Genomic DNA, 16,926 nt, shown 5'->3' with positions numbered 1-16,926 from the left:
AATGGGTGTAATTTTGAAACTTATTTATGATGTTAATCACGTTAACGTCAGCCCCTCCGCAAAGACGAACAAACAAAAGCGTATATTTTGCTATAAAATAAGAAAAAGTCGGTTAAATGTGGGTGGTCCGCGCTCTATCCCCACGGGGGGTTATTTCTTTTTTGCAAAATATTTTATTTTGTTAAATTCAAGTTTGAATTGCTTCATCATATGACATTGATAGGCAGGTTAGTTTTATAAAGAGGGGGCTTTATTATTATTGTTTTTTTTTTTCGAATAAAAATATTTTGATATTCAATTAATATTTTTTTTTATTTTACTTCCAGACTATACTCAATTCAATGCATAAATATCAGCCAAGATTTCATTTGGTAAGAGCCAATGACATCCTAAAGTTACCATATTCAACATTTAGGACGTATGTGTTCAAGGAGACAGAATTTATTGCTGTAACTGCATATCAAAATGAAAAGGTAAGCAAACTAAAAATTATATAAGTTTGTTTCGAAAAAGGTTTTTAATTTTTGTAAATAATACATATTTATTTTAATTTTTATATTTGCAGATAACTCAATTAAAAATTGATAATAATCCGTTTGCGAAAGGCTTTCGTGATACTGGTGCTGGAAAGAGAGAGAAAAAGTAAGTATCCTTAAATTTTGTTTCACATTTTATTTTGATTATTGGAATAGAAACTGCTCGATTTTCGATATAACTTTGATGTTTCATCAATTTATTTAAAAACTGATTTTTTGGGTTCAAGATCTAAAAATATGCGAAAGATCCTTTAGAAAAAAAACATAAAAGTTAAATGTTTGATTTGATTCCGTCGCTATTAGCTTCATAGAAAATGTCTAGCTTCCGATGCAAAAGCCATTATTTTTACATTTCTACTAATCTTACTGTCAGTTTGAAACTTTAAATCGCAAAAAACTGAAAAAAACGTATAGCATCAACAATCACAATTATTGTAGTAGCGTTTTATTTGAGTGACAATTGTCACACAAACTGGTTATGCGAAATGGGTTATAGTAGCGTTTTACATTTAGCGGTTAGTGGAATCCAAGTTGTTGATCGAAAAATGTCGCTCCCATCGCTATTGTAGCTGACGTTTAAGTTTCCTTTAAAACGCCACTTTCTGTCGACGGAAAATTTTCAAAAAATTAAATAAAAATTTAAGTTTTTCTAATGTTTTACTGTTTTTTAGTGTTATTAATTTTATTTTTACTAAAAGGTGAAAGTTACAAATGCAAGTGAAATGAAAAGAATTAATGGAATTAAATCCTTCATTGGCAACAAAATTTTGAACTTAAAAAAAAAACAATTGGGAATCCGCAAATGTGTGCTTCCATAATTTGGAGCATTTCTTTGAGGGTCAACGTTGGTTGTGCAATTCATCAATTTGAAGTCATTGCATACACGCTTTTGGTAGCAGGGTTAAGCAAAAAATCTCAAAGTAGCTTCAAGCTTTAAAACTAGTGGCACCGATAACATGTTTTGTCTTTTCGTTACCTTTCTTTAATTTCATTTAATATTTAAATAAAGAAATCCTTATTCAACCTACGAGTAATGTACATAACATGTCTTGAAATATTAATAAATACAATCATTTGTCCAATGAATCATCCTTGGATGGAAGGATTTCATGTCGATGTTATTCTTCTTCTATCTCTCAATAAGTTTGTTTTTTTATTCTAGTCCAATCTATCCTCCTTAAAGCTTACGTTAGAAGCGTAATTTAACACTATAAACAGTCCAATGCTATACATTTGTGCCTTTTTTATACTTCCCTAAAAAAGTTGAATTTAAATTTTAAAATTGAATTTATTCTTTCGAATATCAATCTCTCCTAATCAGCTGTTTATGTGGAATGTGTGTGGATTGTAAATAATAGCGTTTAAGCAACGCAACTCGACTCAAAAAGTGACTGTTGTCGTTCAAGGACAATAAGGGTGAATGAAAAACTTAGGTTTCGGCGCTATTTATCCTTCTCATGAAATTTTCCATAAATTCGCACTTTTTCCCTAGCCCAATCCATTCATCTTAACAGCTGCACCAGGCTTAATAGGATAGGTTCCATCATAAAACAGTCGTTAGAAAACAAGAGCTTAGTGAAAAGTCTGAATTATATTACAATCATTTTGTTACTTTCAATGAAAAACTGTGCAAGCCAATTCGTAGCCCTGGCTAAGGTTTCCTTCTCATGAAATTTTCCATCGATTCGCACTTTTTCCCGATGTATGTATGTCATCGATAACTTCGAGAATCCAATCTCAAGTGCCTTGAATCAATTTGGGAGCACTGGCATAAACCTTATTTTGTATGCCTTCGTTACCCAAAACAAGAAGGTCTTAAGTTTTTAAATCAATCTAGTTGAGCAATTATGATCACCTATTTGAGAATTATCATGGTCAGGAAACTTTTCTTAAAAAATTTCGAAATTTTTCTTGTTTGCTTGATGATGATGAAAAATAGAAAATAAATGTCGTCTTGACCTTCTTCAAGTACCCAATCAACCAGCGCAACTACGTTGCTGGTCATCGACCGACTTAAATTCTTGTATGTTGATTGTACTTTAGATGTTTTAAGGCCTCAGTCATTATACCGTAAACGCCTTATTTCAACGATCAATCGGTTCTTGTATCTTAAGCGAAGCAAACGGTTTTGATTCTTCACTTCTGTAACTTGTTCAAACAGCTCAAATTTGTCCAAAAATTTCCGAAAGGGCGCTTCCAAACTACCTAAAAATGCATTAGTTTTACGAACTGCAAAATATGTATCATTTTTGCACTGCATCGTTCCAATTTTAGTTATGGCATAGTTTTTACTTTTCAAACGTCAAAAGATGACAGCTGCCCAAATCAAATTGATGATAAACCTAAGACCTAAAGTAATGTACAGCATGACCCAAACATTAAGTGCCAAATGTCTGCAATAGTGTAATTCCTGGCAGAAATTGAAGAATTTTTAAAACTCTGTCACATTTAAAAGTTGTGAAACACTAGGTCTTGGGTCAACTAGAGTTGTTGCCCTTAACTACATACAAAAATAATGCTGCAAGTTCAACTAAATCCCAGTAGGTAAAGTACTAAAAAAAATATATTCCGTAGCCGAAGTGAGGACGTTTTTTCTATATTTTATAACTCAAAAAAAAAAACGATGGTTTCTGACTCGCTAAAGGCTATTCATTTTCTTCCAAACTCATTCAATTTTAATCTTCCCACAAAACCATACACCGTTTATCCTTTGCCCTGATGGTGTGTGGTGTATGAGCTCTGTAATTTTCTAAATTCAAAAATAAATTCTATCGTTATGTACGTAACGCCTTCTTTTCCCAATTCTTTGATCTTAAATTCATGTGTGCTAATTTTAACACTCATCAATCTATTTCGCATTCCATTCAACCTCCTCCACCAAATTAAGGGTACAAATTTTCACAAAAATAAAAAAATTCAAAAATAAAACAGAATGTTAAAAAAATTCCATTAGAAAATAATTGTCTCAAAATCAACCCTCTATAAAGTCATGGCATGGTTTGGTGTGGTGTTGTGTGTGATGGTGGTGTTGTTTTTGATCGCTATTGTGCGGTTAGCAATTTTTGTAAGCTATCATAATGCTGCCTTTAACTACGCAGAACATGTATTAAAGGGTAACCAAGCAATAAATTTTCTTGAAATCAGCTTACATGGTATTTTCATGTCATTGCACTGACAACCTAATCTTAAACATTCTAACACACATCTTCTAGTTGTTGTTCATTTTGTCACCCTAACCTTGTTATTATAAAGCTGAAGCTGATGAAGCCGACTTGTTTCGAAAACACCTAACTAAAACGCAAAAAAGTCATTGCGTCAACTGTGTAATAGAATTAGAATTGGAAGAACGACAATAATAGAGTGCGCGATGGGGAGGCTTTAATCACATACGACTGAAGCGACGCGCTCAAGAGACCTTGCCACAAAATGTACAGATTCCATCAGTGATGATGTAGTGATACTATTTACGAAGTAAAAAAGCAGGATTCCCTAAATTGATTGATTGATTTTAATTTCCTGCATTATCATGATCGGATTCTTTAAGCTGGAGCATTATCCAAATCAAACAATGTGCATAAAAGGAGAGCAAATAACGCAAGTCACCCCAAAGCTTGTCGCCTGCTACTACTGCCAGTTCAAATAAAAAAACAATTTTCCTCCAGATTACCGGAAATCCGATACACCCGGAGCGGGAGTCGGAGGACGACCTTCTCTCACTCTCATATAGAATGTAAAACTCTTGCCAGGACATTCATCTTATGCCCGTCATTGTCATCACAAATCCATTTGGACAAACAGATTGATAGAGTCTAACAACTTTTGTGGCGAATTCAAACCCAGAAATGACATATCAATTTGACTTTTTTCTTCCGGCCTGTCAGATGATGACAATGACGGTTGTGATGTCCTTGGACAAGGGGATGACTATGACTATGACGTAGACGATGACGATGAATTTGATGTTGATGATGATAGCTTCTATCATTGGGTTGTCAAGGGGGTGGAATTTGGAATCACAAAGCTGAAACCGGAAAATCACTTGACAGTGCGGCAAATAGTGTCAGTGCCATTTGGAGAGACGTCAGCTCTTGGTTGCTTTTCTATACTACGATACGAGTTCAAAAATGTACGAGTACATGCTGCTGGCTGCCAGTCCCCATGACACCTACACGCGGACGGATAGCAAAAACGATGTGCAAAAGTTGACAGTGGGAGTATACTGTGTTTTTTAACGACTCAGTGTACACAGATATTATAAAGTCTGAAATTAACTCCCACAAAATACCACTCGCTCGCATTCATTCAATACACTATATCTACAGTTCTACACCATCATCGCCATCACCGCCACACCACTGCCACTGCCACCATTCACCATTCACCATCACCAGTCACTAGTCACCAGTTACCACTGCCGCAATGGGGCTTCTTTTCCGTGAGTTTCATTGTCGAATGGAATATTCTGCTCACGACTTTGTACTTTCAGTTCGTTGATTAGAGTGTAGAAGTATTGTTTTTGACGTGCGACCCAGGAGTTAGGGATGGAATATCGAATTTTGCAACGAAAAATAGAAAATGCTGAAATAAAACTGGGAAGCTGATAGTTGTTGAGGTTTTCTTCGGTTTTGTTTTGCGGGTGATGTACGTGTGGTGATTGGGTTTTTTGTTTTTTTTTGTTTTTTTGCCTTTGGTTTATGTTTTGCATTTGACTTTTCTTTGGGAAATGAAAATGGATATATTTCTGTATTTTAATGTCGCATCAGCACCAGAAGCAAAACAATTGAATAAAATTGTACTAGATTCGAAAATATATTGTATTTAATTTATAATATTTATATAAGTTCTAGATTTGAGCTTAATTCTGAAACAAAAGAAAAGCTCCTTAATACAGGACCGATAGACGCTCGAAAAAATACAATTTTAAAGATAGATACGATAGTCAAGCGACTTAAGCTTTTAAAGTAAATCGTAAAAGCAGAGTTTAAATTTGCATTAAGAAAGTATTAAAGGTATTCCTATTCCCGTATATTAATGCAGCTTAGTTGGGTCAGTTTACAAAACCAAATCTATATTTTTTTCTTTGTTTTACAATTAATTATAAAAAAAAATTAGAACGCGACGCGCAGAGAAATCAAAGATCAATTTTATGTTAATGAACATTAAAATCAAAAATGAAAAGCAAGATTTGAATTTCCATATCTTTATTTGAAGACTTGTTAATGTAATTTTTGGTGTACGTAATTGAATATGGAGTTGCTACAAAATTTTGTAGGGCCATAAAATAATTGAAAATTGCATTTACTAAAAATATTAAATAAGCTCAATTTCGGACGCACTGTCAAGTATAGATATTCTTTCTTAAATCGCACATCGAGAATGTGAAATGCTGTCGCCAACTCTGTTTATCCCTCCCATTTTGATCTTCTTAACTTTAAGACCAATGTGCACCGGTATCTTCTCTTAAATCCTTCCCTATTTTCCTAATGCTCGCACAGTGTTTGAATATAAACATATAAAGGGAACTATAATAACCCCTTAAGTGCCTCCAAACTATAAAAAAGTTGAGTCTTCAGCTTATTGGAAAACACACAAGTAATTAAATTAGCAAACAAACAAGTTAAACAAAAATAAAAAATAAATCTGTCTTAATATCAGAGTTCATCTTGAGTTTCAAACTGGATTCTAATTATTTTGAAAGTTGGACACTACTCTACGAACACATCCATCGAGCCTAACAGATGTACATATCAATCGTACCTACAACAAAAAACTCAAAAATAGATTTCGATACTTGAATACAAGTCATATCTCTATCCGCAACAGGATTTAGCTTTTTCTTATCATACATTTCTACTTTACTACGGATGGCTTTTCTAAAAAACGCTCCTATTGTTTTAAAAGTTCAAAGCAATCGATGATTAAAAACTGTCATAAGAAGAGAATTTTGCACATAATGTTAAAGGAAGTGAAAAGGTTTTTTTTCGAAATTTTAAGAAATATGTTTTTTGATGTTTACCCATAGTGTAAGGTTTCTAAAAAGAGGTTAAATTTATTGAATACGTCAAGTAAAAACTATAACATTAAAAAATAAGGCTAAGTGAAAAATAAAAGGCAGGTAAAGACAACATACGGGACTTGAAAGTAAAAAGAAATTACCTTCCAATTAAGGCAACTTTAATAAAAAGTTTACTGGAAAGTTAGACAAGAAAAATCTCATTTACTATCAAGTGAAGTCTACTTCTATCAAGATGCCAGTTAATAATATTTTTTTTCATTCAACTGAAAGCTCAACTTTATTACTGTATGATTTATTTATTTTCTACACAGCTTTATTTAGTGCTTTCTTTAAAAGGGTCCCTTGTCAATTTGGAAAATAAATAACTAATATTTGTTTACAATACAAAATACAAATCAAATGGGGAGTGTTTTGAAAACAGTAATTTTGTTGGTACCTTTTGTACTAAGAACTTAAGGTAGGGATTTGCAAAGTAAAGTTCTGAATTTGAAAAACTAACTAGTTGCCTTGGTCAAAATTTATGTTCAAAGAATGAAGTTGACTGCAAATGAAGTCCCTTATGTTGGCTGAACCTGCTGGAACCAAGGTCTATGTTTCCCAATTGAGTCAAAATTTTGTTGTTTTATCGAGCAAATGTGAGAATCGGAAATATGTATGGAAATGATATAATGACATCGTTTTGCTATTTTAATATAGCCTTACCTCCCTGTCTACAAAGAAATTACCAACCTTTGATTTCTGTTAAAAATTATAGTTTATTTTCTTTTATCGAAAGAAAACCTCTTAATGGAAAGCTCTGTAATGTCAAAACATGGCAGCTTCAAAACTCAAAATTTATTTTTGCCCAAACAGCAAGTTATTTGAAATGAAACATCTTATTGGGAAATTCTGTATGTTTCGCTGTCACATGTTTCCATACAATAAAGTGTTTGTAAAAACCTCCGCTCTATAGCCTTTGGAATTTTGGAGCATCTGGTTGAATCGTCTATATCTGAAACAAGATGAATTTTAATAATTCATTTCTTACTCAAAAATTTTCAAACTCATGCAGCTCCAAATTCCCTACTAGTTATTTTGTTGACTAAACTCCATAAATGATTATAAAACCACTCCAGTTCTTCAGAATTATAGAAACCTGATATAGATGGTCATTTACAAGTTTCTCAATTTCCGTCCGATTATCATTGCTTTCCCCCTTTTTTGCCTTATATCAACTTAAAGCTGGATCAAAAAGTTTTAAATTTAAACTATAACTAATTTTTCAGTTTCAATTTCAATTTGCATATTAATCACAAGTCAACCGTATAAGTTTGCCACATCACCTTATGCAGTTCTGCTCCTTCAAAATTATTGTATTGTACAATATTGTTTACAGAAAAAATAAACAAAAAAAAGTATAAAAAACCTCACAATTTCATTTCAACAGTTAACTCAACCCAGCTGGCAATATTTAAACGATCAAAACATCCAGCATTCTGCCCTCTGGGCATCAAAAATCTACACCCTTATAGCATTGGGGAGAGAATCAATTGTATAAACACAGCAAAGAGTCAAGCACTTCAGTTATTTTTTCGCGTAGAGCAAAGAGTTGAAAGGCAAAGAGCAAAACAAAAACTCAGAAAGGCAAAAGTTTTGTGTTGAGAGGAACCTACGGAAGCGGTAGACGATGAAAATTGTTCCTCACAAGCAAAACACCGGAAAATCCTTTTGCCAACACTATTCTTCCACTGAGGTGCTGCTTAATTACGTAAAAAAGAACTGTTAGAATTCTTTATAAAAATATGGAGAACCTTCTTACCTATACCCATCTATAGAGTTTTATTTATAACCATTAGCATGATGATAATTGCCCAAGACTTCAACACACTTTTCCACAAAAGAAAGAAAAGTTGACAATAATAAAAAATTGTAATAATAATGCGCCTCTTGCTTCTTGCACAGAAGTGGTGTTTATTGTATATGTAAACCTTCGATCTGGAATATTATATCCTTTTCAAAAATCCCTGTGGTGTTCGAGAAGTAACTTAACATCTAATACCCTATCATTGAGCATTATAATAATCATCATAATAACATCGTCGATGAAAGGGGATGAAACCACAGGAATGTTTTTTTGTTTTGTTGTTTGCCGGATTATTCTAAGAGTCTGTCTGTATCATTGACTATTTTTGTTACACATAGACAAAAGGGGATAAAAGGGTTCTTTTGGTGTACACGCTAATAAATTAGCCCTCTTGACGTTTTGGAATAAAGGGTTTTCAAAGTGGTCCTTTGGGTGATCAAATATACATACATAGAGAAATGGATGGAAACAAATTGTGATGGCAATAAAAATGTCCGCATAACATTTGAAGTAATTAGCAGCGACTTAGTCGAAAGTATAGGTATCTGTTTTATCTTTTGGTCGGCTCAAGTGGGGGATTTGAGTTGTCCTTGACAATTAAGTACTTAGAGAAGCTTTTCTATCGGTTTAACTTTACTAACCAAAGGTCATAATGTAAAAGAACAATATCGATGTATAAATACAAGATAACCAACATTTTATTGTTGATGTTGCTTATTTTTATAAACAGCGTCAAACGTCATTGTGTGTTGATGACATTTTAAAGAACGCTTTTTTGTGAGTAATTGTTCTCGTATTAAAAACTAAATTGGGATGCGCAACAATCCATTGAGAACTAAGGCCTAGTGACTTACAACTCTCAACCATTCCTGTGTGCAAGTACTCTTGTCAGGGAAGGAAAGGAACAACAGTTTTAAGCCGAATCCGAACGGCTTATTTGAGAAAGCACTTTTCATGACAAGAATTACTCTTGAAGAATTTGACAATTCCTCGCAAGAGGCAGTACCCGTGAAAAAAATTTAGATAACATAGGCAGGAATCGAACCCAAGACCTCTGGCATGACAGTCCAACGCAAATTTCTGCAAATTATATTATATTTGACAATTAAGTGCTCATAGTAGAACTATTGGTTAAACATTATTAACCAAGGAATATGTAGGGGAACAAAATCTGTTTGGATACAAGATGAGCCAAATCTTCATAGTTGATGTCACTTTTATTCAAATATCGAAATATGTCATTGTGCGTTCATGTTTAAAGGATGAAAGAAAAAATTCTTGGCTTCATTTGCAATATCTGTCACTTCTGTTTGATTCCTGAGGAATTCGCCATGGTATAGCAGTGTTTTATGGCAACATTGCCTTCTGTCACATGTAGTCTCATCCGATCTTTGTTGGATGCATTCCTTACAAATTTATAAATTATTTCTATATAATGACTTTTATCTGAAAGAACAGAGGATATTCTAATGAACAAACTCCCATACCAATTGTTGTTACAGGCAGGCGTTGATGTCTAACCGCGGATCCGATTCAGATAAACTGAATCCAACACATGTAAGCAGTTCTAGAGCACCATTACATTTGGGGCATACCGGTCGACCTCATCCGCACGATAGCCAGGATGACGATGATAAGCTGTTGGATGTGGTAGGACCACCACAAAGTCCGTTGCTGCCTTTGAGCCATTCGCTGCAGCAGATGCATGCGCATCAACACTCAGGTATGGTTGACATTTGTATGATTACATTTTTGTTCTGTATAAGTAAAGAATTGGTCAAAGCAAAATTCTAAGTGTCAGAAATTAAAAATGGCTGCCATGTGATTGCGTTTAGATTATTAAACAATTTTCATTTGATTTTGACACATTCATATTTTTGTTTCCTTTGACCAATTTTTCTTTATAAAAGTCTTAGTTTAATTTTTCTAATAACTCATTTAAAATAAGATATTTTAACAAAATTTTTAACCAATTTAAAGCCCTTGCAGCTTGGTTCAACCACTTCGCCGGTGCTGGCGATCATTCAAATGAAGATGCAATACGACGCCGCCTCCAATCGGAAGATATCGAACGCGATGGCAGCGACTCAAGTTGTTCGGAAAGTGTGGGAGGCAGTACGGGAGGTGCATTTCGACCAACCTCATCGGGAAGTCCCAAAGAAGCACACGGTGCTGCGGGTGGTGGCTCCTATCCGGCACCGAATATATCAGTGGGTCCACCCATTCATACATCGCCTCATCTATTGCCTTATCTCTATCCACACACACTCTATCCACCACCTCATCTATCGTTGCTCCACAATCCAGCAGCTGCGGCTGCTATGAATCCCGGATTGAATCCAGGATTACTGTTCAATGCACAACTTGCATTAGCCGCTCAACATCCCGCCTTATTTGGTCACTATTCGGGGCATTCGCCAGTGTCACCTTTACAAGGTCTAAAAGGCCATCGATTTACGCCGTATAACCTGCCTGGTAGTTTGGGATCGGCATTTGATGCTGTGACGCCTGGTTCAAATAATCAACGATGCAGCGGCGGTGGCGGTGGCACAGGTGTTGGTAGTTCAGGTGATGGTACCAACATCAGCGGTGACAATGGTCCAAGAAGCCTTAGTTCAAGCCCATCAAGACATCAACGTGCCTCCTCGAATTCACCTCCCACCCGACCTATTTCCATGTCACCCACAACACCGCCATCCCTATTAAAACAACGCTCCAGTTCACCATCGGAACTCAAAAATATCGAGAAAATGGTAAACGGTCTTGAAGTGCAGCACAACGGCAGTAGTTTAATTGCAAATAGCTCCATGGAAGATAGTTCAATGCATCATCATCATCATAACCTGCACCAGGGTAGATCAGGGAAGCAATCACCATCATCTGATCAGTGACATTTGTATGCCGCGGATGATAATGACAAGTCATCCATTATAGATCTCGACGACGTGTGACACACCGAATTGTAGGCTCAGAAGGGTGCCCTTTGAAAAAATAAATAAACAAAAATCATCTTCCTCCCTCATAGACACACACACACACATACACTAAACACACACACCCCATAACTCGTAAGACTTATTTAATTCACAAGCTAAACATTTAGACTATATATTATATATAGAAAAAGAGAGGCTTAACAAGCCTCGAATTAAAACACATGTGTAAATACAAACCGCATAGCATTTTGTAGATAAAGTAAAAACAAGAAAACAACTAAAAAAATATAGAATCTTATATTTTTAGGTTAAACACAATTAACAACTAAAAATACGCATATAAATTAGAATGATATTAAATTTAAACAATTTACCTACCTAAATTCGATCAGAAAGAGTGAGTACACCTACACATACTAAAAGCAAGAGCATAGTGCCACAAGCCACGCTTTAGGTAGAGTCACTGTGTTGTTGTTATTTATTTTATTTGTTTTTATTTAAAAATTACATTTTTAAAGGTGGATAGGAATAGTTTGTACGGTTTCAAAACATCCAAGTTCCGAATTATGACTTCGAGATTATTTGCCGTGAATGTCAGGAAACAAGTCTTTCAGTCGTAACTGCAAATAGAAAAAAAACTCAGTAATGAAAATAGTTCAATCAAGATTGTTTCAGGGCTTTGTTTTCCGTTTCTTCGAATCTTGAAACAACTTAGTTGACTTTTTTTCTAAAATAGAACCACTCCTATTTGTAAAAATTCCTATTTTTTACCTTTTTGAGAATAAGGTTTTTGTTATGTTATTGATTCTTGGAAAAATGATTATAGCTTGTTAATAAATTTTTTTGAAAGGCATTTGAAAATTTTTAGATCATTTAATGCATGTTTAATCACTTTCCACCACCAAGAGTAGAGCTTTCTCAAATAAGTCGTTCGGATTTGACATAAAAACATGCCCAAAATAACTTCCACTCAAGAACAATTGAGAGTTGTAAGTCGCTATCGCACCCCAATTTTTTGTTTTAATATGAAATTAAATTTGTTAACTTTAAAAATGTATACAAAGAAACTTTTTAATATAAAGTAGTATAAGGAGTATGTTTAAATTATAATCTCCAAAAAAAACTGCCTTCTGACTGAATTTCTTCAACACGATTTATTTGATGTGCACTGTTTTAAAAGTGTTTAAAACCTTTCCTGATTTACACCCTAGTAAAAGACTCAAAATAATTTATTATTTTTTAATCGGTATCTACTAGAAACTACCGTTTACTATTTTCTCGAAGTTCTCATTCTTATTTCTCCCTTAGAATGGTTACTAATTTTGTTATTCATAAAAGAAAATCCAATTATTGTATACAATTTTGAAACAAAAGTTTCTCGATGGACTACTTTGCATTTTCATATTTAATAATTTCAAGCTACAGACTTCGAGATTACAAAGAATCGGGTTTTACAAAAAGACCTCGAGAATTTTGTTTTAAATAAAACGAAAACCATCGGAGGTATTTGAAAAACGTTGAAACTATAGGAACTCGATTTCTTTCATTTGGGCACGTTTACATCTGTAGATTGATGGGATTCAATTTTCGATGATTCGGCCACACTTTTCGAAACCGCCGCTAAAAAATGATTGGAGATCGTTCTCTTACCGAGACATTTGCTTCTCTTGAACACCGCCGCAAGGTCTCATGCCTGTCATTGTTTTATCGTTGTTGCATTCCTCCTCTTAAACAGTTTAACCGTAATACCCGTACTGCTAAGAATGCCCATAAGTGTACCCTAGAGCCCAATTTCGGACGAACTGTTAATTACAGAAACTCTTTCTTTAGCCGCACTTCAAGAATGTGGAATGCTTTACCAGGCTCAATATTTCCCACTCATTACGATGTGCAGACATTCAAAACCAATGTGCATCGGTTTCTCCTTTTTAATCCTATCCTAATTTCCTTACTGCTCACACTGTGTTTAATTATTATAAGGGTATTCATAACCCCTTTAATGCGCTCATAACGTTGTCAGCTTCTTAGAATAAAGAAATGATTTAACTTATCCCCAAAACAAATAGTCTAGAGGCCTTAAATCGCACGAAATAGACAGTCAAGTGACAGGCATATTTCTTGAGATAACGCACTCATTGAATAAATTTTGATTTTGAGGTGTTATGCATATGTAGCACTGCCCTCTTAGAACAACATGTTGTCTAAGTCCACATCTTCCAATTAAGGTCAACATTAACCGGTAATCATGGCCATTCACAGTAACTTGGCAATCGTTATAGATAAAGTCGTCCGCATAAAAACCGCATCAAACACTTTTTTGTGGATACAGTGGTTTTTCATGAGCAAATATGGATTTTCAATTCACCAATAAAGCTTATTTAGTGATTGTTCCATTTAGCCAAAAAATGAGCTTCGTCACTCAAAAAAAAAAAACGCTCTTAAAGTTGCGGTCAACCTCTCCGAATTTCGGTAGAAAATCTGCATAATTTGAAGAATGTACTCATTCTTGACTTTACTGAATAAATTGACAGTGACAGTTCTATGATTAGTAACAGGGTCCTTTCACAAATTAAATTTAAAACCCAAATTACGAACACCAAACTAAAACCTTTCGTGATCTTGTGATGTCACCATTATGTTATTATCAGTAATTTTGGGACCGATACATTTTTATTCAAAAATAAACGACCCAAATATTTGAGTAATTGCCTTCTATTTTTTTTAAATAAATTAGTGTCTGTTCGTCGTGTTTTGCAGTTTCTTCAATGTTCGGAAAAAGGTTTTAACTTTTTATTTCAAACACTGATTCAAATTAATAATTGTCTATTCTTTTCTGATCTTTAATACCGAAAACCATTCAAAAACTTGTGAATATGAATATTTGTTGACCAACCTATCATAGGAAAATGGGACTCCAAGGCAATGCTAAAGGAATCTTACTGGGTTAAGCCGTCAAATGTCAAATTATTACGATTTAATTTTCGATATTTACTAATGGCCCATTTATAATAGACTTAAATAAAAGTAAGCTAATGTGAAAACCGAACGAAAAGTTATCAGAAGTTATCGTCCAAACAAAAAGTAACCATAATGGATGCAAGTAATTTGACATTTGCTTAAGCTCGAGCCATTTAAATGGCTCTTGCGTAATTGCACGAAAGTTAGCGAAATTTAACGAAACTAAGCAGAACGTCTATAATGGTTAGTGACATATAAGGTTGCGTATTGGTTCGATCCCTTAAGCTGGCTTAAGCTCGGTTAAGTCTATTATAGTTGGACCGTCTTAATATAGATTTTGCCATTGAATTTGAAGTTCTCAACTATAATTTTAAAGCATTTCTTGCAATTAGTATTTTCAAAACCCACCTATAAATTTAAAACAACACACTTGGCTACACTAAAAGCACTTTCCGTTCATTAAAAATTCTTATATTTATATAAAAACACACCCTTAGATTTCGATTTAAAAAATAAACCCTTTTTCAATCAATGATATAACCAAAGAAAGTTTTTTAGTTTGTTTTTATTTAAGTGTATCCATAATTTTCCTATTATTCTTTAAGTTAACTTGTATTATAAACTTAAACATACATAAAATATAATTTTGCAAAATAATTGAGTCATAGTAAAAAAAAAAAGAAAAACAAAAATTAAAACTAAAATAAAGCCTTCAATATAAAACAAAAATTAAAGAAGTTAATAACAATTTTAAACACAAAATCTCAAGGCATGAAAGTGACAGTATTAAATAACAATAAAAATAAAACAAATTTGTTTTCAATAATTGTATAGCATGTATACTAGTTACTACTACTACACTACATCACTAACATATCAGTCGGGCATCGAATTTGGAAAGAAAAATAAAATCAACAATTATGATTGTCAAATGAAGCTTCGTTGAATTTTAAACTTTTGTTCATGAATATTTTCTAATTTTATTCAATTTTTAAAAAATAGTAGAATAATTGGGTAAAGAAAAAATATTTAATAACTTCTTATAAAAAGCCAAGTGAATTGTCTAAACACAAAATTAGGTTTATTTAAAATATTTTGAATATAACAACGTGTGATAACAAACAAAAAATACAAAACAACAATATTTATAAATGATTTTAATTTCAATTCCATTAAATTAAATTAAAAAACACTCCTTTCCTGACATTTATAAAGTAAAAACTGAATTTCATTCAATTAGAACACAAAAGTTAAAACAAAAGAAAAACGCATGCCTATGAAGAAAAATAACTTTGAGCAACATTAACACTTCACAAATAAAAAGAAAAAAAATTAAAAAAAAAAAAATGTTATAAATATAAAACAAAAATGAAAGCAATATTATTCATAGTTAATTAGCACTATTTGCATTGCTATTATAATTACATTTTTATCTTATTTTATTGTGAATATTAAAATAATTAGATATACATACAAAAAAAAATATTATAAGTAACAAAAAAAAATAAAAACACTTATTCATGTAAATATTATAAAACAAAAAGCAAAACAAAATAATTTTAAGTTATAATTTTAGTGTGTAATTAGATTTATTTAAGAATAAATTTTGTCTATATAAAAATATAGGTATATATATACTGAACAAGAAAATAAAATACTATACCGTATATATATATATATTAAATATTATATGAATTTATTATTATTTTATTGTGTAAAAAGTAAAACAAAAACAATTAGAATCAATTAATAAGAAAACTAAAAAAAAACAAAAATGCAAACAAAAAAATTTAAAAAATCACTTTCAAAAAATTAAACAAATAAATACAAACAAATAAGAAGGCATATATATATATATATTATATTATGGAATATACATACAAAAGAAAAAACAAACGGAGATCTGTAAATTTGTTATTTTAAATAAAAATATAAAAGCAACAAAAAAATGAAAATGAAAAACAAAACTGACACAAAAAGAAATAAAAATTATATATTAAAAAAATTAAGACTTGAGTTTTTATTTTTTCAAACTGAAATTCGGAAGGAACTTAAAATATTGGGATCGAAATTGAATATCAAATGGATGGAATATCAAAATGCTTTGCATTTATGGCATCATTCTAAAAATCTACGATCAATTCAAGTAATTTGAAATATTGACGAATTTATATAGTAACGAGTAAAGCAGTTCCCATCACTAGCACTCAAGCATAGAAGAACGTGCTTAATTCAATATAAATAAAATACGATAAGAAAATGTCTCGCTCAGAATTAAAAGAAGCGAAATAAAAATAGACAAAGAAAGACATATTAACTATTATCAGTATAAAGTGTGAGTGAACACAGTGAGCAAATTATTCGTTTGTTCCAAATTAGAATATTTCGACGCAAATTTATAAAATTGTCTCTGATGCACCAGGCGCTCAGACTGCTAAAGTAGGTATCTAGGCAGGTGATTCTTCTCCCATCTAATTCACGCTCAACCACAATTCTACCGCCAAATTGTTGAAGAGCGAGATGCAATTATTAATATTTCGAATTCATTCTATCTCCTTCTTTCTTAGAGTGTCTTTGACATTCCAAGCATTATCTTTTTCTTTAGGTATTAGTGTTTCTGGTCAGTGATGTCTACTT

The 16,926-nt window shown here is 32.7% G+C and overlaps 1 protein-coding gene across 5 annotated transcripts in view; it reads left to right on the top strand.

Annotated features, from left to right (window-relative positions):
- The window catches only part of LOC129943401 (optomotor-blind protein-like), a 164,673-nt gene extending 150,202 nt beyond the window's left edge, over window positions 1-14,471 (top strand). For 2 of the 5 annotated variants that reach the window (XM_056052820.1, XM_056052823.1), the window contains 4 exons: window positions 327-473; window positions 566-642; window positions 9,898-10,118; window positions 10,376-14,471. In XM_056052820.1, the coding sequence (XP_055908795.1) occupies window positions 327-473; window positions 566-642; window positions 9,898-10,118; window positions 10,376-11,286 (1,356 nt within the window). In that variant the 3' untranslated portion in view covers window positions 11,287-14,471. Of the gene's footprint in view, window positions 1-326; window positions 474-565; window positions 643-9,888; window positions 10,119-10,375 lie in introns of all 5 variants that reach the window. The other 3 variants (XM_056052824.1, XM_056052821.1, XM_056052825.1) reach the window with 2 other exon arrangements.
- The last annotated feature ends 2,455 nt before the right edge of the window (window positions 14,472-16,926 follow it).

The sequence above is a fragment of the Eupeodes corollae genome, chromosome 1 (genome assembly GCF_945859685.1).
Source record: "Eupeodes corollae chromosome 1, idEupCoro1.1, whole genome shotgun sequence".
In the NCBI taxonomy this organism is placed as follows: Eukaryota; Metazoa; Arthropoda; class Insecta; order Diptera; family Syrphidae; genus Eupeodes; species Eupeodes corollae.
This window is presented reverse-complemented; position numbering and strand designations above follow the sequence as displayed.